Below are 25047 nucleotides of genomic sequence, written 5' to 3' on the forward strand. Positions count from 1 at the left end.
CGGCGGCGCCCGGGGACGGGTGGGCAGGGGACACGCGGGCCCCGCGGGGCCACCGTGGAGTGAGGCGACGCGTGGCCCCGCGATCGGACCCCGACGGGTGGCCCCGGGCTCCGCGCGCCGGAAGATGCGCAGGGCAGGTAGGAGGCTCCGCGCGACACCCCCGAGGCGCCCCGGGGACACGCGCGCGCGTGCGACAAGGGGGTCCCCACCGGCTGCTCCGGGTTTGGCGCTGGCGGGGCGCGCTGCTCGGGCTCGGCTGGAGCAGGGCTGTCCCCGCGGGTCCCCAGGCAGCGCAGGCTGAGAACCGGGGCGAGCGGGGCGGGGGCTGGTGGCCGCGCCGGTTGGGGACACTCCCGGAGCCGTGGGGTGGCCGCGCCCTGGCCGTGCGCGCGTGTCCCACCGCGGTGCTGCAAAAGCGACACGGTCGCGCGCCAGGAAGCCCTTGGTCCCCCCCCATCGTCCGCTCCTCGTGGTCCCCGGGAAGGTCCCCATCTCGCTCCGTGGGGACCCCCCCAGAGTCCTCCCCGACACCGGGGTCCCCGGGGTGCCTCAAGGCGACGCCTGCCCGGAGGCTTGGAGCTCGCTCTCTAGATAAAACTGAAAAGCCCTGAATTATATCATTCTCCCCCCCCCCCCCTCCCCCATAGCTGTCCCCTCTCCGAAAGCGCCCAGGCCTGGGGACCCCATGCCAAGGCGACGCTCTTTTGCGAGGCCAGCCGCGCGCCCCACGCCCTGCGCCCCAGCGCGTGTCAATCCAGGGATTCCGTGACATCAGGCTGGGTCCCCGAAGGCATCTCAGCGATCCTTGCAGAGCAGGGCCATTTCCCAGATTGGGACAGGGTGACTCGCAGATGGGAGGTGGCCTGCCACCCCCCCCCCCCACCCCGTGTCCGTCCCCGGGATTCCCAGTCCCATCCATGGGCAGGGTGGAAAGTTCCCGCAAAGCCCAGAGTTTGCAAGGGGAACAAATGCCAGCTGACTTCATTGGTGTGCCAAGGAGCAATGGGCGCTCTCCTTTTTTTGTCGTTCTTGTAAATTTTGGTACCAGGCAAAGCCCCTCTCCCCGGCGACCAACACCCTGGGCCAAAGCCGTCCTCCAAAACACGCATGTCCCTAAAGAAACAGGAAGCCACCATGTTGCCTCCCTTGGAACCATATCCTGCTGGAGTTGGGGGTGGGGTGGGGAACGTGGGTGGTTTTTTTTTTTTTTTCTTTAAAAAAATTTTTTTTTTCTTTAAAAACATTTTTTTTTTCTTAAAAAATTTTTTTTTTCTTAAAAAATTTTTTTTTCTTTACAATTTTTTTTTTTTTTTTTTAAGGCCGGCCAAGTGGAGCAGTGGGAGTGGAGAATTAAAAATCTTTTTAATGGAAACAAAAAATGTCATTGTCTTAGAAGTGAGGTACAGGCAGGAGGCGCTGGACGGTAGGGGTCCAACAAAGGACTTGGATATGTGGCCGCCACCTCCCTGTGTCTCCAGGGGCCATGTTCTTGCTGGGCATGTAGGCAACTGAGTGAGTGTGGGGTCACAGAATTGGGGGGCAGGAGGAGCAGAGGTGCCACTTTGTGGGAGTGGACGCGGCTGGCACAGGGTCCCCGAGGAAAAAGGTTGTCCCCTGCCTGTGCTGGCGGGGCCTGGGCAGAGCTGGGCTGGCTTTTTCCTACCCGCCCAGTAAAACTCGCTTTATAACAATGGGGAGAGCGTTTCCAGTTTCCGACGTTTTTCCTGCATTTGAGGCAGGGCCAAGCCCTCCCTTCTGGAACAATCGGAATCAAATGAGATCGAGCGAGTTAGAATAAACGGGAGAGGCAGGTTCGGGCCCAGGAAATCCTAACGGTGGCCATTCCCGAGTGTAGCCGTCCTGGGATTTGTCCCCGGGGTAAACCTGGTTTCTTTTTGCAGCAGTGACGGCGGGGAGGATTTCTGGGCGCCAGGCAGGGTCTGAATTTCCTGATCACGTGGCGTAACAATGGTTCCCAGGCTCCAGGGGACCGATCTCGGAATCATCATCGACTTCGCTGTGTGACCTTCAACGGGTTGCTTAACCTCTCTGTGCCTCCGTTTCTTTATCTGAAAAATGCGGATAATAGCATGTTGTCATTGAGTTTCTTCAGATGAAAAAGAATAAAACATATCAAGGTGCCTAGAATAGCGTCTGTCACGTAAGTCACCCACAAATAGTAGCTGATATTTGTTGGGGACTTACTATAAATCAGGTACTGCTTTTGATTGTTTTCCTTGCGTTGATTTATTTCGTTTTCACGGTAACCTCATAGGTGAGTGCTATTCCTGTCCCCATTTTAGGGATGGGGAAACTGAGGCACAGAGATTTTTATGGAGGGGCTGAGACAAGATGGAAACACAGGCCGGGCGCGGTGGCTCCCGCCTGTCATCCCAGCACTCTGGGAGGCCGAGGCGGGAGGATCGCTCGAGGTCGGGAGTTCGAGACCAGCCTGAGCGAGACCCCGTCTCTGCTAAAAAAAAAATATATATATATAGAAATAAAAATTATCTGGACAAATAAAAAATATATATAGAAAAAATTAGCTGCCCGTGGTGGCACATGCCTGTAGTCCCACCTACTCGGGAGGCTGAGGCAGGAGGATCGCTTGAGCCCAGGAGTCTGAGGCTGCTGTGAGCGAGGCTGACGCCATGGCACTCTAGCCGGGACAACAGAGCAAGACCCTGTCTCAAAAAAAAAAAAAAAGATGGAAAGACAGATTGTCTAGCTCATGATTTTACCAAGAAGGAAACGGCAAAGTGACACAAGTCACACAGCCAGCGCACGGCAGAGCGGGGACTGGAGCCCAGGCCTGCGCGCTGCGTCCGACGCCGTGGCCCGGTCGGTGCACTGTCGCGGATCACCGGGCCGGCTTCGCAGCGGCCTCGTTAGAACTCATCAGGCTTGGCTTGGACGTCGCAGGCAGCCTGGAATCAAAATTAAATTAAGATGCAATTAGAAGGTAATTACTCCTGCAGCATATGGTTATGAGCGTTCCCGGGGGGGAGGATAGCGAACTGCAGCCGGGACAGACTTGGGGACCGAAGACCGGGGTGACGGACGACATCGTAAGAAAAGCCATGAGTGTAAAAGGTCGCCGTCGGCCAGAGCAAACCGGGCTGGCTGTTGTGTCCAGTCCTCTCACCCTACAGATGGGGAAACTGAGGCTCAGAAAGGGCAAAGGACTTGGCCAAGGTGACAGCTCCGGTTAACGGCAGAGCGAGGAGTAGAGACCAGAGCTCCTGACTCCCTATCCAGTGCTCCTCGAAGGAACCCTTCTTATTTTTTTTTTTCTATCTTTTTTTTTTTTTAATCTTTTTTTTTTTTTTTTTTTGAGATAGAGTCTGGCTCTGTCGCCCGGGCTAGAGTGCCGTGGCATCAGCCTCGCTCACAGCAGCCTCAGACTCCTGGGCTCCAGCGATCCTCCTGCCTCAGCCTCCCGAGTAGCTGGGACCACAGGCATGCGCCACCACGCCCGGCTCATTTTTTTTTATATATATTTTTAGTTGTCCGGCTCATTTCTTTCTATTTTTAGTAGAGACGGGGTCTTGCTACATTGCCCAGGCTGGTCTCGAACTCCTGACCTCGAGCGATCCTCCCGCCTCGGCCTCCCAGAGAGCTGGGGTGACAGGCGGGAGCCACCGCGCCCAGCCCAGATGAAATCTTTAGGGGCAGCTCAGGGGACTCTGAGGGTTCGGGGACCCATCTCTGGTGTCCCTTGAGGATGGTATGTTGGTGACCCTGATTGGAAATAGAATTAATTGTACTTTTTTTTTCTTTTTTCTCCTCCTTTTGTCTCTTTTTGTCCCTTAGATTCACCAAAACCGCCTCTCGCTCCCAAGCCCAAGACCACCAGTCCGCTCACGCCGGGGACGGTCCCCAAGTTCCCTTCGTCCCCCAGGCTTGATAGTGTCCCCAGCCCGACCTCGATGTTCAGGGGCCCGAAGCCGCCCATCGCCCCCAAGCCCAGGCTGGCCGGCCCCGGCGAGTGGAGGGGCAGCGGGCACACGGGTGACAGCTTCGGCAGGTACAGCAACGGTCGGCTGCCCTGCGGGGACGGGGGGCTCCCCGGGGGCCACCGGGCCACCCCGGAGTGCTCTGAGTCCGAGACGGATGAGGACTACATCGCGGTCCCCGGGAGCCCAAGGAGCGCGGACACGGTGACTCCGGACGCCTCCCGGGAGGAGGAAGAGGAGCATGAGGAGGAAGGTGACAAGTGTCACACGGACGGGGCAGGACCCGGCGAGGACTCGGATGTCCCAGAGGCTGCAGGGACGCCGCCTGGGGAGGCTGACGAAGCCGTAGACCACGCTCCTGAAAACGGGGAGGACGGCTGTGACCGGGACATGGGGACGGGGCAGCCGGCGTCCCCAAGTGAGGAGGACGGGAAGCCGGCGGAGGGACACGACTTGGAGGACGGGGACGGAGACGGGGTCTTTTGGAGCGATGTCGTCCTGACACAGGTGGACGCGGAGGAGCCAGCTGTCCCCGGGGAGGAGCCCGGGTCCCCCGACAGCCCCCGGGAGGCAGAGGAGGACGGTGAGAAAAGCCACGGTGACACAAGCGAAGCAGCTGGGACAGAGGACAGTGTGGATACCGACAGGGCCACCGAGGATGCCGGACGGGACATTGCAGGGACCAGCGTGGAGCCCCCCGAGAGCGGGGAGGTGGCCCCGGGCGTCCGGGACACAGAGGTGGCTGCGGGTGACCCGGAAATCTCAGAGGACCGTGAAGCCACCACGGCCGGTGGGGACGAGGTCTCCGGGGACGAACCGCCCGGCCACGATGATCAAAGCCACCAGGAAGAAGCAGCCGGGGACCCTCGGGATGACGAGGACCCCGTGTGCGAGGAGCCCGGCGAGGACAGCGGCCACATTGTTCCCTTCGAGAGCGACTGTCTCGATGACTTGGGGACGTCCCTGGCGGGAAGTCCCTACGCGTTGCTGCCCACCGAGAGCACCTCGTTCTGCGGTGACAACTGTTCTCTCTCTGGGCCGGCGAAGGGCTCCGTGTCGTCATCGGAGCAGGACTGGGAGGTCCCCGGGGCCGGAGCTGCACGTGGGCAGCAGGACGGAGCTGGGGACAGTCCCGATGTCCCCGTCACCGCGGTGCTCACGCCGGAGGAAGAGGAGGAGGAGGACGAAGGTGCCCTGGACGACACCCTCATTGACCCCTACGTGCTGGGACTCGGCCCGGTGACATGTGGGGCTGGCCCCGCCGCAGGGGACCCGACGGAAGTAACCAACTATGACACCGAGGGTGGCCCGGCCCCCGGTGACAGGAAGGGCCCGGTCGCCAGGGCCCGGTCCCCCTCTGCGAAGGTGGCCGGCCAGGTCCCCGAAACCGTCCCCGAAGAATCGGGACCAGACGCGGGCTCGGCCGCCACCGGCGTCCCCGGGGCCACCGAGGAGGCGGGAAAGCCGCTGTCGCCGCTGGACGGGAAGCTTCTAGAAGCCGGCAGGGCCCTGCCCGCGAAGCCCAGAGCCTTCACGCTGTACCCGCGGTCGTTCTCGGTGGAAGGTCGCGAAGTCCCCGTGTCCCTGTACCGCGAGCCCGAGGGGACCCGCTCGGACGAGCCCAGGCTCAAGAGGCACGAGGACAACCTGTCCCTGCCGTGTGTCATCGGGTCTTCCGGAAGCTTCTCCCAGAGGAACCACCTTCCGTCCAGCGGCACCTCCACGCCCTCCTCGGTGGCCGACATCCCGCCACCCTTCGACCTGGCGTGTGTCACCAAGAGGCCCGTCACCAAGAGCTCCCCGTCCCTGCTGCTCGACGGGGACCCCGCGGACAGGCAGCCCAAGAAGAAGAAGTCGTCGTTCAAGCGCTTCCTGGCGATGACCTTCAAGAGGAGGACGGAGAGCAAAGTCCACGTGGATGTCACCGTGTCGTCCTCGAGGTCGTCCTCGGAATCCAGCTCCCACGGGCCGTCCTGGCTTCTGGAAATCGACCGTCGCAGCCTCGGCGACTCGCCCCAGCTCAGGGTCCGGACCGGGAAGCTCCGGGCCAGCGAGTCCCCTTCGTCCCTCATCTTCTCCAGGGACGCCAAGAGGAAGGGGGTCCCCTTCGGCCGCACGGTGTCCCGCGTGGAGTCGTTCGAGGACCGCCCGCGGCCACCCCTCCTGCCCCTGCCGCTCACCAAGCCCCGCTCCATCTCCTTCCCCAACGCGGACACGTCGTCCGACTACGAGAACATTCCGGCCCTGAGCTCGGACTACGAGAACATCCAGATCCCGCCCCGGCGGCCGGGGACGGCGACGGGGACGTTCGCGAAGGTGTTCGAAGACCAGAGCCGGGCGCTGGCCGCGGCCGCCGAGAACGACGGCTACGTGGACATGAGCAGCTTCAACGCCTTCGAGGGGAGACGGCAGGGCGCAGGGCGGGACGCCGAAAGGTACCGTGGGGCTGTCCCCCGCGGGGAGGTGGCTTCGGGGGTCACGGGGTGGGGGGGGGTCGCTTTGGAGCCTCGGCCTCTGTTTGTTCCCGGGGATGTGGGTCGGGGCGAGCGGCTTGACCTCTTTCGGCCTCAGTTGGCCTCATCTGAGAAATGGGTTCGTGCTGCCTCGTGGCAAATGTAAGAAAATCAACAGACGTTCTGTGCGGAAGCGTCTATTTTTTTTTTTTTTTTTGAGACAGAGTCTGGCTCTGTCGCCCGGGCTAGAGTGCCGTGGCGTCAGCCTCGCTCACAGCAGCCTCAACCTCCTGGGCTCAAGCGATCCTCCCGCCTCAGCCTCCCAAGTAGCTGGGACGACAGGCATGTGCCACCACGCCCGGCTCATTTTTTCTATACATATTTTTAGCTGTCCAGCTAATTTCTGTCTATTTTTAGTAGAGATGGGGTCTTGCTCTGTTGCCCAGGCTGGCCTCCAACTCCTGACCTCGAGCGATCCTCCCGCCTCAGCCTCCCAGAGTGCTGGGATGACAGGCGTGAGCCACCGCGCCCGGCCTGATTTTTTTTTTTTTAATTTTTTTTTTTAATTTTTTTTTTAAATTTTTTTTTAAATTTTTTTAAATTTTTTTTTTAATTTTTTTTTAATTTTTTTTAAATTTTTTTTTTAATTTTTTTTTTTTAAATTTTTTTTTTTTTGTGGCTAATTCACTTTGGACGTGACAGCGAAACATTGACGTTATTGATCAGTAGTGGGGGCTTTTCGGACGCCCACCTGCTCAAGCCTGGATGCCCGTTAATTGATCATCCCAACGGGATAATTGCAAACTCTTGCTGTCCCCTTGGAGCTCGTGGGTGCAGCTTAAAGAGGATGCAATTCGACCGCGACTGTTTACACTGTTTGGGGACACCTGATCGGAATTAATGCAAAGCCCCAAACCCGGTTGGGATTCGAAAGCGAATTATCTGATTGTTTCTGCCCGGGTGCAGGAACTCAAACCAGGCTTGCACAGCTGTGGCTGCCGGGGATTCCTTGGGGCCCCGCGGTCCTGAATAAATAACGATGATTGGTGATTAGCATTAGCTGTCGCCGGCGTCTCACTGCTGGGAAGTGTTTGCACGGTTTGTTCTGGAATATTCTAGGTGGTTCCGCCGCCGGCTTCTCCCTGCTCCGTGGTCTGGGTGAGGCTGTTGGTTCGGTGTTTGTAGGATGAAGAGATTTTGTTTGTCAGAGCCAAGGTAAATACCACCCTGCCCTGGGGGGGACATCGAGTTTGATTTGCAGACAGGAAGAGCAGAGAGGCGGAGCCCGAGAGCTCGTTGCCTGCGTGACAATCAGCCGGGTTTGCTGGGACAGCCCTTGGCTGAGTGCCACACTCGTGAAAACAGGACCCAGCTCCGAAAACAATAAACTCTCCCTGCTGGAGGAGCCCTCCGAGGACGCGTGTCCAGACCTGCACCTTTACCAGGTAGTTACCCAGTCGGGGTCTTAAATCCTCGAGCCACGGGGAGCTCACCCCCTCTCGGGACCGTCTCCTCTGTTGCTGGGTACTCTGGTGATTAGAAAGTTTTTCCTCGTCAGCCCAGCGCTCTGGGAGGCCGAGGCGGCAGGATCGCTCGAGGGCAGGAGTTTGAGGCCAGCCTGAGCAATGTAGCGGGACCCCGTCTCTACTAAAAATAGAAAGAAATTACCTGGACAGCTAAAAATATATTTAAAAAATTAGGCGGGCGTGGTGGCGCATGCCTGTCGTCCCAGCTACTCGGGAGGCTGAGGCAGGAGGATCGCTTGAGCCCAGGAGGTTGAGGCTGCTGTGAGCGAGGCTGACGCCACGGCACTCTAGCCCGGGCGACAGAGCCAGACTCTGTCTCAAAAAAAAAAAAAAAAAAGAAAGAAATTTAAAATTTAGAAAGGTTTTTGTTTGTGATTGAGGCAAACACTATCCCCCTCTAATACCTCCTCAAAGCAGCTCTTTTTTTTCTCTGTGTGATTCCGGGGTCACTCCCTGACCTTTCGGTTTCATATACGATGTCCCTGGGCTTGTGCAGTGCGCAGCCTGCTCGACTGTACGCAAAGGACGTGTTGCTTGGATTTTATACTTTGTGCGAAGAAAGATCGCTTTGTCCGGACTCACGCGATAGCAAGGGAGTGAAATACCCGAGAAAATGCTGATGCCGCTGGGTCTGGACCGCGTAGCCCAGGGGTTGTAGGATCCGGAACCGTCAGATTTTGGATTTGCAAAGCCTGGTTGCCTCACTCTGCTGGGACGAAACTCCCACGCAGGACCCTCTTGGATGACAGTCAGGGAGCGAACTTTTCTTGCGCTTTCCTGCGTGCAAAAGATGGGAGCAAATGGGAGAGAAAAAAAATCCCCGCTCCGGGCTGGGGACAGGTCTACGCAGGGGAGGTTTGAGACACACTGAGCCGTGCAAGGGACTGCCGCCGGGGTTGGGGGCCCTGCTCCTGTCCCCGAATGGGGTGCTTTGTGGATTAAAGGGAGGGCCAGGCCGATCTGAGACGCATGCACGGGGTGCTTGCGGTCGGACCGGATGGGAGTCTGGGGAGGGGACTCCTTCCTCCTCCGGCCACTTGTCCTGTCCCCATACCCTGCTTCCCTGGGGAGATGGGGACGGGGAAGCCAAACTAAGCAGCAGGAGCCCTGACAGAGGGGCGGGACGGGGCCATGAGGAAACCTCCAAGCCCCAGGTCCCCAAACTCGGAAAGGCAGGGCTGTGCACAGTAGGTTCATCTGCAAGACGGTGAGGTCGCAGCGGTGCTGTGTCCTTTCGTGGTGGACGGCAGATCCTACGATTTGTTCGTTATTTCTCCTTAAATCAGTCCATCTTTTTTACTTAAAATGCAAAGGAGACTTTTTGTCACCGTGGGACAATGGCAGACAGTGTCAGTTGGCAGAAATAGAAGGCAACGGTGAAAATAAGACACAGAAAAATAAAATAACGCGGGTGAAGTCGGGCTCGGAGGTTGTGACTTGGAGGCCGGGCCTCTCTGCTAAGCAGGGAGAGGTGTTGGGACATCCTGGTGCCACGTGACTGTCTGCTTGGCGTAATCAGAAGGATCTAGAAGGACAGGGAAGGGAGGAACTCTCGCTCAGCGCGGTGTGATTCAATGCTGTTTAAGTCCAAGTTTTTTGTTTTTTTTTTTATCCACTGAAGTCCATTTTCTATTTAAAGTATCGACATTTAAGAAAGGGTGTGGCCGGGTGCGGTGGCTCACGCCTGTCACCCCAGCACTCTGGGAGGCCGAGGCGGGAGGATCGCTCGAGGTCAGGAAGTCGAGACCAGCCTGGGCAATGTAGCGAGACCCCCTCTCTACTAAAAAATAGAAAGAAATTAGTTGCACAACTAAAAATATATGTAGAAAAAGAGCTGGGCGTGGTGGCGCGTGCCTGTCGTCCCAGCTACTCGGGAGGCTGAGGCAGGAGGATCGCTGGAGCCCGGGAGGCTGAGGTTGCTGTGAGCTATGATGACGCCATTGCACTCTAGCCGGGGCAACACAGCAAGACCCCATCTCAACAACAACAAAAAATGCAGCCCAGAATCTAGCCCGAGGGTCCCCTTCGTTCTGTCCCCACCAGTGTACACCGCCAGCAGCCTTAGAACTTTGCTGAAGCGATTCCCTGACTTTTATTTATTTATTTTTTTACAACCGCACACAGTCCTGTAGCAACAAATAATGTCATCGTCGTAAGACAAAGGTGATTTGCAGCCTCGGCTATAAATCCTCCGCGCGGAGCTACCCGGAAGCTTCCTTCCGACTAATTCTGATGGTGCAGAGAGCTGTGTAGCCGGATTTTTGGCATATCCCAGCTCTGGCGTCCACTGGTATCTTTGTATCTGCCCGTAGGTCTAGAACCTTCTTATATTTCTGACAAATGAACTCACGCCGAGCTTCCATCACGCTTCCTTGGAAGGACCTAGAAATGCCATCAAAATCATTACGACCTCAGAAGCGTCACCTGGAAACGCAGGTGACTGATGAGAAGCCTCAGTTTTTAATTTTCCGCCTTCCAAGAACGCCCGTCTGCAGCTGTTTCTCGGAGCCATCATTTTTAATTAGATGCAATAAAAAAAAAAAAATTTCCAGGCAAAGGACCCTAATAAGGAAATCGTGTCCGGGAACACACTTCTTGCAACATTTTACAAGCGTGACAGGATGACCCCCTCCCCGCCCCCTGACTATTTTTTTTTTTTTATCTTTTCATTTTTTTTTTTTAATTTATTTTTTTATTTTTTTATTTTTTTTTATTTTTTTATTTTTTTTTATTTTTTTATTTTTATTTTTTAATTTGCAGAGCTGGGAATGTAGAGGACATCTTGATGAAGCGTTGATCACAGCGTGGTTTTATTTTCAAAAAAAAAAAAAAAAAAAAATCAGGGTTTCCTGAAAATAATTCTCGCTAATAGAAGGCAGTCTGGTTGGGCGAGTCCTCGGGGTGAAATGTCACCTTCGGGTCGTCTGAAGCAGCTGGCAGAGGAGGGGCGGGGTCTTTGTTCTGGCCTGAGTCTGGATAAGGCCTCGAGGGGTCCGGGCCTCAGTTGTCCCCATCTGCGAAATGGGAACAAGCCTATCAGCCACCGGCTGCAGCCAAAGAAAGGGAAAAGTCGTGTCGATGTTTCGTGCGTTCCTTCGGAAGAGACCTACTTGTCACATGCCAGGTGCCGCCCTCTGAGGTTTGGGTACAGCAGGGACAGACAGACGGGTCCTTACGCTGGCAGAATTCATACGCGGTTGCAGAAATGCAGACATAAACTGAGTCGTAAACACGATGATTCCAGTTTGTGCAAAAGAGGTAAAAAAAAAAAAAAAAGAGCCACGTGCCAGAAAGTGGCCGGTGGGAGGGACGTTTTGGACAGGGCGGTCGGCGACGGCGTCTCTGGGTGGTGGCATTTGAGGGAGACGTCGGGGACGGTCGCACGTTCTCAGCGGGAAAGGCGTTGCAGGCAGAGGGAACAGCAGAGACGAAAGCCCTGTGTCCCGAGGCTGGAGGTCTGGGGTTTGTGCAAAGGCAGGGGAGGGACCTAAGTTCTGCAGTCCCTGTCGTTTGGTGGCACTTCCAGCCATGGCGGTAGCGCGGGGACTCGGTGCGGAATGACCCAGGGCTCTGGCTATTCTGGAACTTTCCAGTGTTGGGGTTCACTCAGTGCTGGATGGCGTTTGGTGTGGGCATAGCAGGAGCGGAGTGAGCTGCGGAGCGTCTCCTCCGGTCTGAGCCTCAGTTTCCTCATCTGTACAAATGGGTACAGTGGTCTCCTCACCGCTGAGCTAGCGTGAGGGATCATGTCTGTACAAGGGCTTTGCTCGGTTCCCCAAAATATGACTTATCACTCTCGTACTTCGCTGCCGGGAGCTGAGGCACGTAGACCCGGCTGCGGGTGTGGCTTTATTAAGCTCCTACTGTATGCCAGGCGCTGTCTTAGCCCCTTTATATATACCGAGTTAATCTTAAAACCACCTTCAGCCGGGCGCGGTGGCTCACGCCTGTCACCCCAGCACTCGGGGAGGCCGAGGCGGGAGGATCGCTCGAGGTCAGGAGTTCGAGACCAGCCTGGGCAATGTAGCGAGACCCTGTCTCTACTAAAAATAGAAAGAAATTAGCTGGACAGCTAAAAATATATAGCAAAAATGAGCCGGGCGTGGTGGCGCATGCCTGTCGTCCCAGCTACTCGGGAGGCCGAGGCAGGAGAATCGCTGGAGCCCAGGAGTCTGAGGCTGCTGTGAGCGAGGCTGACACCACGGCACTCTAGCCCGGGTGACAGAGCGAGACTCTGTCTGAAAAAAAAAAAAAAAAAACCCACCCTGACATGTCGAGACATATTTTTTTTTTAATCTATACCCAGCAAATCTGGAAAGAGGTTAACTTAAGGGGCCAAGGTCACCCAAGTGAACCGGAATTTACACCCAGGCAGTTTTCGGTACCGACGGCCTCAGTCAGTCTCTGAGGTTCCTTCTCACTTTCTGTGCATCATTGCGTTGAATTTGCTGAACATCCGGTTTTTTGTTTTTTTGTTTTCTTTAATAGAAGAGGAGACAGAGGTTCAGAATGGTGACGTAACTTGTAAGCCAGTAATAGTGAATTAAACCAGGCAGTTTTTACTCCTGATGCTCTCAAGTAAGCTGTGAGGTTCCTCGTCACTTTGTGTGCATCATTGCGTTGAATTTGCTGACCATCCCTTGTTTTGTTTTAAATAGAAGAGGAGACAGAGGTTCAGAGTGGTGACGTAACTTGTAAGCCGGTAATAGTGAATGGAGGTAGGACCGAATGACACATGTAGGGAGGGTTCTTCCCTCTTTGTGGTTCACCCTCGTAAGAGCATCTTAGCTAGAACTGTGACCCGCCAGGTGTCACATTAAGGATGCACGGTGGGGCGTGAATCTTCAGGATGGAAATGTCCTTATCATGTGTTCGCGGAGTTGGACGGCTGGCAGTGACTGTCCCGTTGCTCAGATCCACATGGCCGGGGAGTGACGTTAAAAAAAAAAAAAAAAAAAATGCTCGGAGAAATAACAGCACTCGCCAGTGCGGTGACAAAAGGATGATATTATGCAAAAGGTTAATATTTCCTTACTCCGCCCGGCTACACTCGGGAACAGCTCCGGGGAAGTTTATTACCCGTGTTTATGAGACTCTAGGTCAACGGGACAAAAAACTCATTAACGATTTCTGAGTAATGAATTAATGTGTCCCCTTTGGTTCCCTGAGAATGTCCCGACGAAGCCTCGGGTCGGGGAATTCGGATCTGTGGTGTTTTCCGGACTTGGAGCAGCCGCCGGGACCTTTGGCTGTTTTCCCGCGGGACGAAGGTCTCAAGTCCGGATTGTTTTTTTTGGGACGCTGTGGCCCGTCTCCATGTAAACAAAGCCATTCTGTCCCTGCTGTCGGGCTTGGTTGACGGCCCTGGATAACAGCCCGAGGGGAAGTTTCTCCAAGGTCAAGACGTGACCCCGAGAACTTGAAATTTCAGGCTGGGTCTTGCAGGATTTTAATGAAGAAAACAAGACACGCTTTCCGTTGCGACGGGGCGGCTTTTGCAGAGAAAATCATACGTGCGACCCCAGCCTAGAAGGCGAGGATTTGGTATTGTAACGCTGTTTCCTGAGTTCCAGTTTTTATTTTATTTTATTTTATTTTATTTTATTTTATTTTATTTTATTTTATTTTATTTTATTTTTTTATTTTATTTTTATTTTATTTTATTTTTTTCATTTTTATTTTTTTTTCATTTTTTTTTTTTTTCATTTTTATTTTTTTTTCATTTTTTTTTTTTTTGACGCAGAGTCTCGCTCTGTCGCCCGGGCTAGAGTGCCGTGGGATCAGCCTCGCTCACAGCAGCCTCAGCCTCCTGGGCTCAAGCGATCCTCCTGCCTCAGCCTCCCGAGTAGCTGGGACTACAGGCATGCGCCACCACGCCCGGCTCATTTTTATATACATATTTTTAGTTGTCCAGCTCATTTCTTTCTATTTTTAGTGGAGACGGGGTCTCGCGATGTTGCCCAGGCTGGTCTCGAACTCCTGACCTGGAGCGATCCTCCCGCCTCGGCCTCCCAAGTGCTAGGATGACAGGCGTTAGCCACTGACGCCATGGCACTCTAGCCCGGGTGACAGAGCCAGACTCTGTCTCAAAAAAAAAAAAAAAAAAAAAGATTCTGAGCCACAGGAGGGATTCCTGGAGAGAAGAAAGAGATGAACGGGCTTCATTAAGGAGCAGGTTTTATTTTATTTTATTATTTTTTAAGGATAAGATTTCAGACAAGATAACAGGAAAAGTCACCTCCCTGAGGGCATGGATTTAACTGACAATTGTCCTTTCAGTTCTTACCTAGAAAGGACACGGTCGGGGAGGGGCTCTGAGCGGTGCCACCCCTCGGGAAAGGAAGGCTGTCACCAGACAGTTGCATGGAGGGGGGGGCCTGTCCCCAGGACAGCCCTCTGCTGCCTGCTGCCCGCAGGACCCTTGTCACTCCATCATGACTGCGTGTTCCTGGGAGCTTAGAAGTCCCCCCCTGTCCCCTGTCTGCTCTCCAACTGTCCCCGGGGTCCCAGCCCCTGACTTCCTCAGCCCTCTCTTCCCAGGGATGACGCGGGTGGCTGCTGAAATCCAGATGTTTGGCATCTGTCTCCGCCCGGCCCAGCGCTGGCCCAGAGGGTGAAGTCCAGGCTGTGCTTTTGTCCCGGCCTGGGCGGCTGCAGTTTTGCGTCCTCGTGTAGAGACGCCAAGCTGTCCTCAGAGCAACTCGGTGGTGCTCCCGGCCAGAACCTTCCAGCAAATGCTGCTGGGAGTCCACGGAGAGCTTCTCCTTAGCCTTCAGATCCCCAAACCGCAGCCTCGTCCTGCAGCCCCTGAATATATATGTGGCCAACTGCCTGGGGGACTGCAAGTGACATCATTGGGGACCAGGAACTTGCCAGTGTCACCTCCTCAATCCGGGGTCAGCAGAGCCCAGGCACAAGTGTCTAACCCCCACCCGAGCCCCCCTGTGACATCCCGGGCTTGTGAACACTCGAATCCCCTTTCCCGGATATTTTTAAGTATTTGTCATATTGATCCAGTGGGGTCTTGTGTTCCTCGTTCTTTTTTTTTTTTTTTTTGGGGGACAGAGTGTCACTCTGTCACCCGGGCTACAGTGCCGTGGCGTCAGCCTCACTCACAGCAGCCTCAACCTCCTGGGCTCCAGCGATCCTCCTGCCTCGGCCTCCCGAGTAGCTGGGACGACAGGCATGCGCCACCACGCCCGGCTCATTTTTTCTATATATATTTTTAGTTGTCCGGCTAATTTCTATTTTTCAGTAGAGACGGGGTCTCGCTACATTGCCCAGGCTGGTCTCGACCTCCTGACCTCGCGCGATCCTCCCGCCTCGGCCTCCCAGCATGCCGGGGTGACAGGCGTGAGCCACCGCGCCCGGCCGTTTCTCGTTCTTCATTTTGAAAATCCTCAACGCCGAACGCTTGCTAGTTCTTCACAAAAAAAAAAAAAAAAATCATCAAAATTAAAATTTTTCTCTCTCGCGTTTGACATTTTGCTGGATTGACTTTATTGTTTTGTTTTCGGACCGTGGCTCTGCATGAAAGCAGTGGTCCCCGTCGTGCACTTGGCACGGTATTTGGCACACGGCACGGGGTCTCCATAAATGGCTGGATTGCACGGGGACCCGGGGGACTTGGGGACCCCCCCCAGGGGACTGTGCGGCTCGGAGAGGGTCCTGTGCGTTTGCCAAAAGTGGGGTTCGGGTGCAAGAGGAGGGAGCCAGGTCCTGAGGCTGATGCCCTTGTCACCAGGATCTTTTCCTTTCAGCCTTGAAATCGGGCACCGGGCTCCCTCCGTTCCGGCTGCAGGCGGCCCTCCGCCCTGGGGACCCCGCGGCGGGTGTCACATCTGGACGCCAGGCAGCCCCCGATGGGGGACCTGCTGGGTCCCCCGTGTCCCCACCGCTAAGGAGGTCACAGCCAGCCTCTCCCCATCCGGGGCATCCTGTAGGCAAAGCGCAGGTCTGGCAGCTGCAACACCGGGCTCCTTGGGTCTCGTCCAGGGGACTTTTGGTTGTCACCGCTGCAGCCCTCCGGGTTGGAAAGAAGCGATTCCCGTCTCAGGTGGGGAAACTGAGGCCCACAAGGGAGAAGTGGCTTGCCCAGGGTCGCCCAGCTAGAGGAGCTGGGATTGGAACTCGCGTCCCCCGCCCTCTTCCGACCGTAGCGTTTCTCGAATTCGAATAGGCCGGGCGCCGGGTGGCCCACGCCTGTCACCCCAGCACCCTGGGGAGGCCGAGGCGGGAGGATCGCTCGAGGTCAGGAGGCTGAGGTTGCAGTGAGCTGTGACGATGCCACGGCCCTCTAGCTGGGGCCACAGAGCGGCACTTAATATGAGTCCACTCAGTAAATCGTCACCACGACCTAGTAAGGTCAGTGCTGTTATTGTCCCCATTTTACAGATGAGGAAACTGAGGCACAGACAACTTGCCCGAGGCCACCCGGTTGGCTCCTTAGCTGTGTCCTTCCCTCTGGAGCTCCGCGTGCTGTGGCCCGTGTCTACGGTGCCAGGGTGCAGAGATAGGTGACCGAGGCAGGGCACACGCCTCCCCTCCTCTCTGAGCCTCAGTTTACCCATCTGTGGCTCCGGGGCGTTGGCCAGTCCGGCTCTGGCAAAGGGCAAAGGGCCAAGGGCAAAGGGCGGTGTTTCTCTGGGAGTCCCCGTGCCAGCCATTGTGTGCCTGGCTGTGTGGCCTGCAGGGTGTGTCCCCCGGGGAGGGAGGGAGGGAAGTGTCGTGTTTACAGGAAATGCAGGACAAGGCGTGGGAGGCCACCGTGAGCCCCGGAGACAGGTCTGGGCTCTGGGGGGGACCCAGGGCGGGTCCCCGTGTTCCCAGGCAACCCGGCCTGTCCCCAAGCCTCTTCCCTCCAAAACTGCCACACCCCGAAAGCCTCCGGGCACCCGGGACAGCTGACAGCCCCTCTTCCCTGGTAAGCGGGTGACAGTGCTGTCACCCAGCACCCTGTCCGGGTCGGGAAAGGCAAGGGACAGAGGGCCAGGCCAGCCCCGCCCAGCCTCGGTCCTCTCCGCTCTGTCCCCTGGGATCGACGGAGGGCGTCGTGCCTCAGTTTCCCCCACCTGCACCACGGCCGGCGTCCTCGTCTCTCCTGTCCTGGTCAACCTCCGTTTGCTGTTCCACGATGTGTCCAGGGAAGGTTCCGGGGACCGTGACTGCTCCGTCCTGACCCAGAATGAAACCTTCCCCCCCGGCTGCACTTGGGGACCCTGCCTCGTCCGGGGCCCCTGCAAGCTGGGGGTGACCTTTCTCCGCTCTGTGCCTTTGCATAAACGTCCCCGGGCATGTCCCCTGCCACCTCTTTGACTGTGTCCCCTCCACCTTCCACCTCAGCCCCGATCTTCCTCCTCTGGTCCCTCCCGCATGGACACACGCTGGCCGAGGGGACATTTTTGGGGCTGCTGCTAGTGCCACCGGCCGCCCTGCCCGTCCTGCCTTTCCACTCGCAGACGGAGGGGTGTCACCGTCACCTCTGTATCCCCCGTGCCAGACGGGGACACAGGCTGCATCGGGCAGCCCAGGGACTCCGTGGCGCCTCGGGTGGGTGGAGGGGCAGCTCCGATTGTCACCTGCGTCCCCCATCTGTGCCTGTTCTCTTTCTGTAGGGACATTAATCCCGGCAGGACGCAGGGGGTTTGGGAGGGATTCGTGAAGCCCCTGGCCGCGCGGTGACACGAAAAACCGCGGGTGTCCCGTCTCCCGTCGCGACTGTTAGTGGCCGTGTTCGTGTGCAAGGCAGGAGGTGGGACAGGGGGTCGCTTTTCAGCCCCCGACACGTGCAAACTGCGGGCCACCCGCTCGCAGCTCCTGGTGGCTTCGGGCGTGGGGTGCAATCGCCGCGTCACAGTGTTGGCTGCGAACCCCCAGCCCCCGCGTTGTCCCCGGGTGCCCGGCGGTGGTGGCGTCCGGAGAGGGCGGTTCAGCCCAAGGCGCCGAGCACCTTGGGGACAAGTGCCGATCGCCGTGTCCTGGGTGCAGACCTGGAGCCGAGGGGCCGGGGGGAGGGGCCGGGGGACAGTCAGGTCAATGAGCTGGGACGGGACAGAGAAGCCGGGGACAATCGGTCAGTGCGTTTGCTGCGCACCTACTATGCGTCGGTCCCCGTGCACTTACTATGCGCAAGTCACTGTGTACCTACTGTGCATCGGTCCATGCGCACCTACTATGTGCTGGTCGCCGCGCACCTACTATGTGCTGGTCGCCATGCACCTACTATGCGCAAGTCACTGTGTACCTACTGTGCATCGGTCCATGCGCACCTACTATGTGCTGGTCACCGTGCACGTACTACGTGCCGGTCACCGTGCCCCAAATATGCGCAAGTCACTGTGCACCTACTATGCGGCAGTCCCTGCGTGCCTACTATGTGCTGGTTGCTGCTCACCTACTAGGCGCTAGTCACTGTGCACCTACTATGCGCCGGTTGCTGTGCACCGAGTATGTGCTGGTCACTGCACACCCACTATGTGCCGGTCCACGTGCACCTACTATGTGCCAATCACTGTGCACCTACTATGTGCCAATCACTGTGCACCCACTACGTGCAAGTCACTGCACACCTACTATGTGCTGGTCCACGTGCACCTACTATGTGCCAATCACTGCACCTACTACGTGCAAGTCACTGCACACCTACCATGTGCCAATCACTGTGCACCTACTATGTGCCAATCACTGCACCTACTATGTGCAAGTCACTGCACACCTACTATGTGCCAATCACTGTGCAGCTACTATGTGCAAGTCACTGCACACCTACTGTGTGCCGGTCCACATGCACCTACTATGTGGCAATCACTGTGCACCTACTATGCGCCAGTCCACGTGCACCTACTATGTGCCAATCACTGTGCACCTGCTATGTGCAAGTCACTGCACACCTATTATGTGCTGGTCCACGTGCACCTACTATGTGCAAGTCACTGCACACCTACTATGCGCTGGTCCATGTGCACCTACTGTGCACAAGTCACCACACACCTACTATGCACTGGTTGCTGTGCACCTCCTATGTGCTGGCCTCTGCGCACCTACCATGTGCTGGTCACTATGCGCCGGTCGCTGTGCACCTACTATGTGCCGGTCGGTCGCGTGGACACAGAAAGGTCCAGCAAGCCCGTGAGTCCTGTCTTCCCGGGACTCATGGGGAGGGAGGCCACTCGGTGTCACGCAGGCGACCCACGGGGGACGCGGGACTGGAACCCAGGTCTGGAGACTTTGGGGAGCAAATATGGTGGCCTCCGGCAGCCGGGTGCCAAAATGCCACCTTCCCGGAGACGGCACAAAAGCCTCTCCTTGGATTGTGTTTCCGGAAACCCACGCGGGTCGCTCCCTGGGCTGACCCTGGGTGCGTGAGGCGTTGTCTCCGGGAGGGACGAGTTGGAGTGTCACTTCAGATGTCAGGGGACACGCTGATGGCAGAGCTGGGGACACCCCCCCCCACAAGCTGTGGGGTGCACGCAGCCCGGTCTCCAAGCTCAGCTTCCTGTCTTTGGATGGTTTGTGCTTCGACCCATTTTACAGATGGGGAAACTGAGGCCCGTGGGGACAGTCCCGTAGCCCGGTGGGTTAGCGGTGAATCCGGGACCGTCCCCCCGCCAGTCCTGCTCTTCTGCTCATTGGCATACGGCCGCCAGCCCGTCTGCCCCGTCTCAAACTTTCCAGCCCCCCGAAAGCTCAGTCCCCGAATCCCCCTGTCCCCTCCCGCCTGACTCAGAGCAGCTGCCACCGCTGCTGGTTGACCTCGGTCACACACATCGCGAGCGCGGAATTTGGGGCCAAGAGAGAGTCCCCGGGTGGCGGGGGAGGAAAACGTGGCTTTTTAATGAGTCGTCAGGCGGCGTTTGGCTGCGTTCGGGGTTGTGGCTCCCAGGGAGTGTGACATACAGTGGAATTAAACAGTCACAGCTGGACAGCGCCGGGCCGGGTCACACAGTGCTTGTCCCTCCGCCCCCGCCGAGGGTGCACGTGACCTTGCAGGGACCGGGCTCGTTTGCAGGGTCGTTTAAGGTGACGAGCTCTGGGCAGCTTGGATTTATGATGCTCTTAAAGGACAAGGGGACTCAGACGGCTGCTGGGAAACCAGTCTGGGGCCGGGGGAGGGGACAGAGCCTGGCCCTCCTGCAAGCTCTTCCGGGCCGGCCCAGAAAGGACCTACTGTGCGCCGGGCGGTGGCTGGTTTTCCCGCCATGTTCTCGTGGAATCCCGCAATGAATCTACGTCGTTATTGTGCCCGCGCTTTGCAGATGACAAACACGTGCTGTCACTGGCTTGAGCTTGCACGGTGGTTCCTCTGCGTCTGGTGCCACAGTGAGGTCACTAAACGTACGATACTGACCCTTTTGCCTGTTCTCCCAGCGTGTGACTGTCCCCCCCCCGTGCCCCGGAGAACGCGGTGAGTGCTGGGACTCTGTTTCCCCTGTAGTGACCACGTGCCCAGAATTTCCCGGAAAGACCCCACTGGTCGTTTAAACGGTTGAAATAATGCCCAGGAATTCCATTCTTGCGGCTTCTGAGCTGTCGTGTGTGGGCGTCTGTCGCAGGATGTCAATTAGTCGTCTGTAGGGTCCGCGCCTGTCGGATCGTCACTGCTGTTTCAGATGGGAACGTTGGGAAAAACAGAAATCGGAGGCCGAGGCGGGAGGATCGCTCGAGGTCAGGAGTTCGAGACCAGCCTGGGCAATGTAGCGAGACCCCGTCTCTACTAAAAATAGAAAGAAATTAGCCGGACAGCTAAAAATATATATAGAAAAATGAGCCGGGCGTGGTGGCGCGTGCCTGTCGTCCCAGCGACTCAGGAGGCTGAGGCAGGAGGATCGCTTGAGCCCAGGAAGTTGAGGCTGCTGTGAGCGAGGCTGACGCCACGGCACTCTGGCCCGGGCGACAGAGCCAGACTCTGCCTCAAAATAATAATAATAATAATAACAAAAACGAAGCACAACCTAGACCCGACTAGCCACGTCCTTTGATGCACAACCCAGGCAACTGTGCCTCTATTTTCATGTCTGCAAAATGGGACCAAGCGCAGAGAGAGGCGTGTTTGTGATCATGTGATGATCAAGGTCGGGTTTGGAGCAGACGGGGTCGGTCCATCTGCTGGGGGCAGCCAGGGTGGGCTGGGATTGGCCAGGGAGGCAGCCGGGCCTCCGTTCCTGCCTCCTAGAACATTCTAGAAAAGGCCCGGCTGCACCCTCCTCTCTGGGCTGGGGTCCGGGCACAGGTAACCAGGGAGGGCTGCATGGCACCGGTCTACACAGTCACGTCCCCGGGCCTGGTTCTGAGCTCCGTGGAGCAACTGAGGCTCCGCAGACGGAGCTGGCGGCCCCCCCCCCCCGGGGTGGTGACGAGTGACACAGGTGCAGGGTGGTCCCGCGAGGCCAGGGGAGGCCCCAGCATCCTCCGCGAAACCTGGAGAAGGTTCTCTCTGGGTCCACGGGCGTGTCTGGGCTGTTGCATTTTTAAATGCATCGTTTGCCACAAAAGCGCAACAAAGTAACTGGTTTGCAAAGAGGTGGCGCCGGAAGCGGAGCCCCCTGGGGCGCGGGTCGGGGTCGCAGCTCAGCCTGGAGTCCTGGGTCGGGACTCCCACGTCACGGGAAGCTCAGGCAGGGCGAGGCCACCTCGTCCCTGCTCTGTGTGGCCCTTTGGGGACATCTGTTCCCAGATAGATCTGGCATCTGTGATCGTTCGTTCAGAGGCAGATCCGGGGCGGGCTCCCGTGTCCCCAAGCCCGGCCACAGTTCCTCTGCCTGGCCCGGGGCCCGATGCCGCTGTCCCCAGCCTGCCTGCCTCAGCGCTGGGCTGTAGGTGGCCCCGGGCAATGCAGAAGTGACATTCCCTTCGCTCCTTCCTCCCATCCACCCGTCGGCCATGCCAGCATCTCGTCCCGGCCTTCCCAGAGGACAGGAATCCATGTGGGAACAGGATGTGACAAGATCAGATTTTGCGTCTAAAGAGACGTCGGCGGCCCTGCGTTGCCAGCGGCAATAGGGAGCCATTGAAGGTTCTTGAGCGGGAGAGGCGGAGCACGGTCACTCTGCCGTGGGGAGGGACCGGCTGGCAGCAGGGTGGCCGCCGTGACGGGGCTGGAGCCGTCTCTACGGGGGTCCCAGTCTGGGATCGTACACGGGTTGTTCGCGGGTGAGGACCGGGGCAGCGGGTGCTGTGTTCGCCGGTGTTTTATCCAGCGCTCGGTATACAGCCGGCGATCAATAAGTGGGCGTCGAAGGCAGGCGTTTGTGATGCGGTTAATTGGTGGCACCGCGGCGTCATCGCCACGGGGGTACAGGTGCGAGGTTGTCACACCTGCGTGAGCGGTGACCCTGGCGGCCCCTGCGAAGCAGGTGAGAACAGGAATCGTCTTGTGCACGAATGATCGAGCCGATGGCCCGGAAGGCAGGTCCCCGGTTCTGTCCACCACGTCACAAAACCCTGATTCGGGGTCAGGGGACACAGGTGACCTTGAGGACAAGCCCTGCCGCCTGGACAAGCCGGTTCAGACCCCGGAGCGATCGGCTCGAACATCTCTTGCCTTTGAAACGAGTCTGGCACAGCACGTGCCAAGGCCCTGGGGCAGCGACGAGCTTGGCCAGTCCGGTGGGGGCTGGGGGCTGGCTCGGACGTGTTCCCCTTCAGCCGTGTGACACGGATGACACCCCCGGCGTGGTGTCACGTCGCCGGACAAGAAGCTCTAACCCCCGTCTCTCTCCGTTGCTCTCACCCAGCACCTACACGGAGCCCTACAAGGTGTGTCCCGTCTTGGTGGCAGCCGCGAAAGGGGACGTGACGTCGGACGAGGAGCAGAGAAGCTCAGAGGAGGAGGATGACAGTGTCCCGAGAGACGCCAGCCTCACCCCCAAGGTAGGTCACCGTCCCCCCCACCCCCCGGGGAGGGGCTGGTGGCATGCGGACGTCACGTGCCCGTCTGTGTGGCCCGCAGCTGGGCGGGGGTCACTCGGCCGCCGGGACTGTGGCTTAAGGCAGCACAGCCCACCCGGGTCCTGCCTTGGGACGGCGTTGACGGTGACAACAGCCGTTCGGTGACGTTGCTGTGCCGTTCTCTAGGCCCCTTCTGAGGGGTCAGAAATTGCTCCCGGCGTTCGATGCCAGGAGGCACGGAAAAAACCCGTTTGTCCGTGTGGACGATGCTTTTTTGCATTTCATGCAAGTGACACTTCCCGAGGGCTGGGGACAGCCCCGACGAGGGGGTTCCTCGCAGCGGCCCCTCTTCTTTTTCCTGCCGCTGCCTCAGCCGTGTCTGTTCCCGCCGGCCGCTCCTCCGCGCCCGTGTGTCCCCGTCCCTTGTCCCTTCCTCACGCGTCCTCGCCTGTCCCTCTCCAGGTGCCGGAGTGTCTGCCTGGCACGGTCCCGCTCACGCCCACGTTGGTTCTCTCTTTGTCCCCTGAGGACAACTTCAAAGTCAGCGCCGTTATGCGTGTGACGGTTGGGGGGACACAGGTTCAGAGAGGTTAAGGAACCTGCCCCGGGTCACACAGCATTCGGACGGGCGGGGCTCACACGCACGTCCGGGCTCCGGCCAAGTCTGGGTTAAATGCCACCCATGGAGCCAAGGAAGGTCCCAGAGACGTCAAGTGACATTTTGAAGGTCCTAGAGGTGCTGAGCACCAAGGGACGGCCTCCGGACGCTTGGTGGCCTCGTCTGGACACGTCAACGCCTGACCTCGAGCGATCCTCCCGCCTCGGCCTCCCCGAGTGCTGGGGTGACAGGCGTGAGCCGCCGCGCCCGGCCTGTCCCCAACTCTTGATGGCTCCGTTTGGTCCCGCAGGCGGAAGGACAGTCCAGAGCCCTCGTCATTGTTCAGGAGCTGCTGTCGTCGGAGAAAGCGTGAGTCCCCCGGGTGGCTTGAGCTCGCAGACAAAGTGTCACCCCTTCCCGGGTTTATGCGGGACGGGCACCAACGCAGGGTCAACCCTCTTTCCCTCCGCAGGTACGTGGAGATGCTGCAGCACCTGCGCCTGGTGAGTTCGTCATTTGAATTGTCCCCAAGCTAATTGTCCTTGGACGAGGCCGGGATATATAAGAGGCGGGAAAGCAGTGAGGGGACAGAGGTGACTGTCATTCGCAGAGGCGTTTTGGGGAAGGCTGTCTCCTCGTGCACGTTCTCCAAGGCCGGGTGGCCCTGAGCTTGCAGCGGCGGGGGATGGGGGCGTGGACGGAAGGTTCTGGAAGGATCTGAGGTGTCCTCAGCCGTCTAGCTGAGAGAGGCAGGAGGGGTGGCCCTGGGCATTCCCTGAGGAGGTGACATTCGGGGGCTGAGTCACAGGGAGCGGGGAGGGAAGAGGGCCCCTCCGAGACTGGGCAAGCGAGGGGACGTGGGGCGTGAGCCGGCCACCTGAGGCCCCCCGGCACCCACAGCTCACGCGGAATCGGTCACCTGTGAAACGTCACCTGTCGCTACGTGTCGGTCACCTTCCCCGGGCTGCTTGCCGGGTACAGAGATGGCGCTCGTAGCCCCGTTTTGCAGACGGGGAAACTGGGGTCTTTGCAGAGGAAGGGACTTCGCCCCGGTCACACACGGGCACCTCTCCAGGGAGACCAGGGCTCCTGTTTGCTTTCCAAGCCGGGACTCGGGGAGCCCTGGCGGGGGCAGCAGGGGACCCCGTAGGGCGGGTCCCCCCCCCAGACCCCGGGCCTGTCCCCCAGCATCCGTCGGTCCCAATCCTGTGCATTTCTTGCAAGGTGCACGCTCAACTTCTCCGCGGCTCGCCTGCCCCAGGGCCTTTGCACGTGCTGTGTCGGCCGCCCGGAGCACGTCCCTGTTGTCTCGGGGTGGCGTTGCGTCCTCGGCGGGTCCCCAGGGCTAAGCCAGACCTCCCTGCCGTGTCCTCTCAGCCGCTCTCTGCTTTTGGAGCTTTATGGGCCACCTGAGACCCCGCCTGAGACCCCGTCTCTACTAAAAATAGGAAGAAATTAGCCGGACAAGTAAAAATATATAGAAAAAAAAAATGAGCCGGGCGTGGTGGCGCATGCCTGTAGTCCCAGCGACTCGGGAGGCTGAGGCAGGAGGATTGCTGGAGCCCAGGAGGTTGAGGTTGCTGTGAGCGAGGCTGACGCCACGGCACTCTAGCCCGGGTGACAGAGCC

At 58.0% G+C, this 25047-nt stretch overlaps 1 protein-coding gene across 1 annotated transcript; it reads left to right on the forward strand.

The window, feature by feature from the left end:
- Positions 1–9: 9 nt before the first annotated feature.
- Positions 10–24872, forward strand: FGD5 (FYVE, RhoGEF and PH domain containing 5). The gene is made up of 5 exons (XM_045534131.1): positions 10–137; positions 3814–6391; positions 22668–22803; positions 23730–23788; positions 23892–24872. Exons 1-5 carry the CDS (start codon positions 125–127, stop codon positions 23953–23955), a joined length of 2850 nt encoding a protein of 949 aa, XP_045390087.1. The 5' UTR covers positions 10–124; the 3' UTR covers positions 23956–24872.
- The last annotated feature ends 175 nt before the right edge of the window (positions 24873–25047 follow it).

Source organism: Lemur catta, chromosome 21 (genome assembly GCF_020740605.2).
Source record: "Lemur catta isolate mLemCat1 chromosome 21, mLemCat1.pri, whole genome shotgun sequence".
NCBI lineage: Eukaryota > Metazoa > Chordata > Mammalia > Primates > Lemuridae > Lemur > Lemur catta.

Excerpts from the sequence above, each read along its gene's own strand:
- FGD5 (XM_045534131.1), top strand. Across the intron at positions 6,392-22,667 it reads GCAGGGCGGGACGCCGAAAG|CACCTACACGGAGCCCTACA; the intron begins GTACCGTGGGGC and ends GCTCTCACCCAG. Across the intron at positions 22,804-23,729 it reads ACGCCAGCCTCACCCCCAAG|GCGGAAGGACAGTCCAGAGC; the intron begins GTAGGTCACCGT and ends TTGGTCCCGCAG.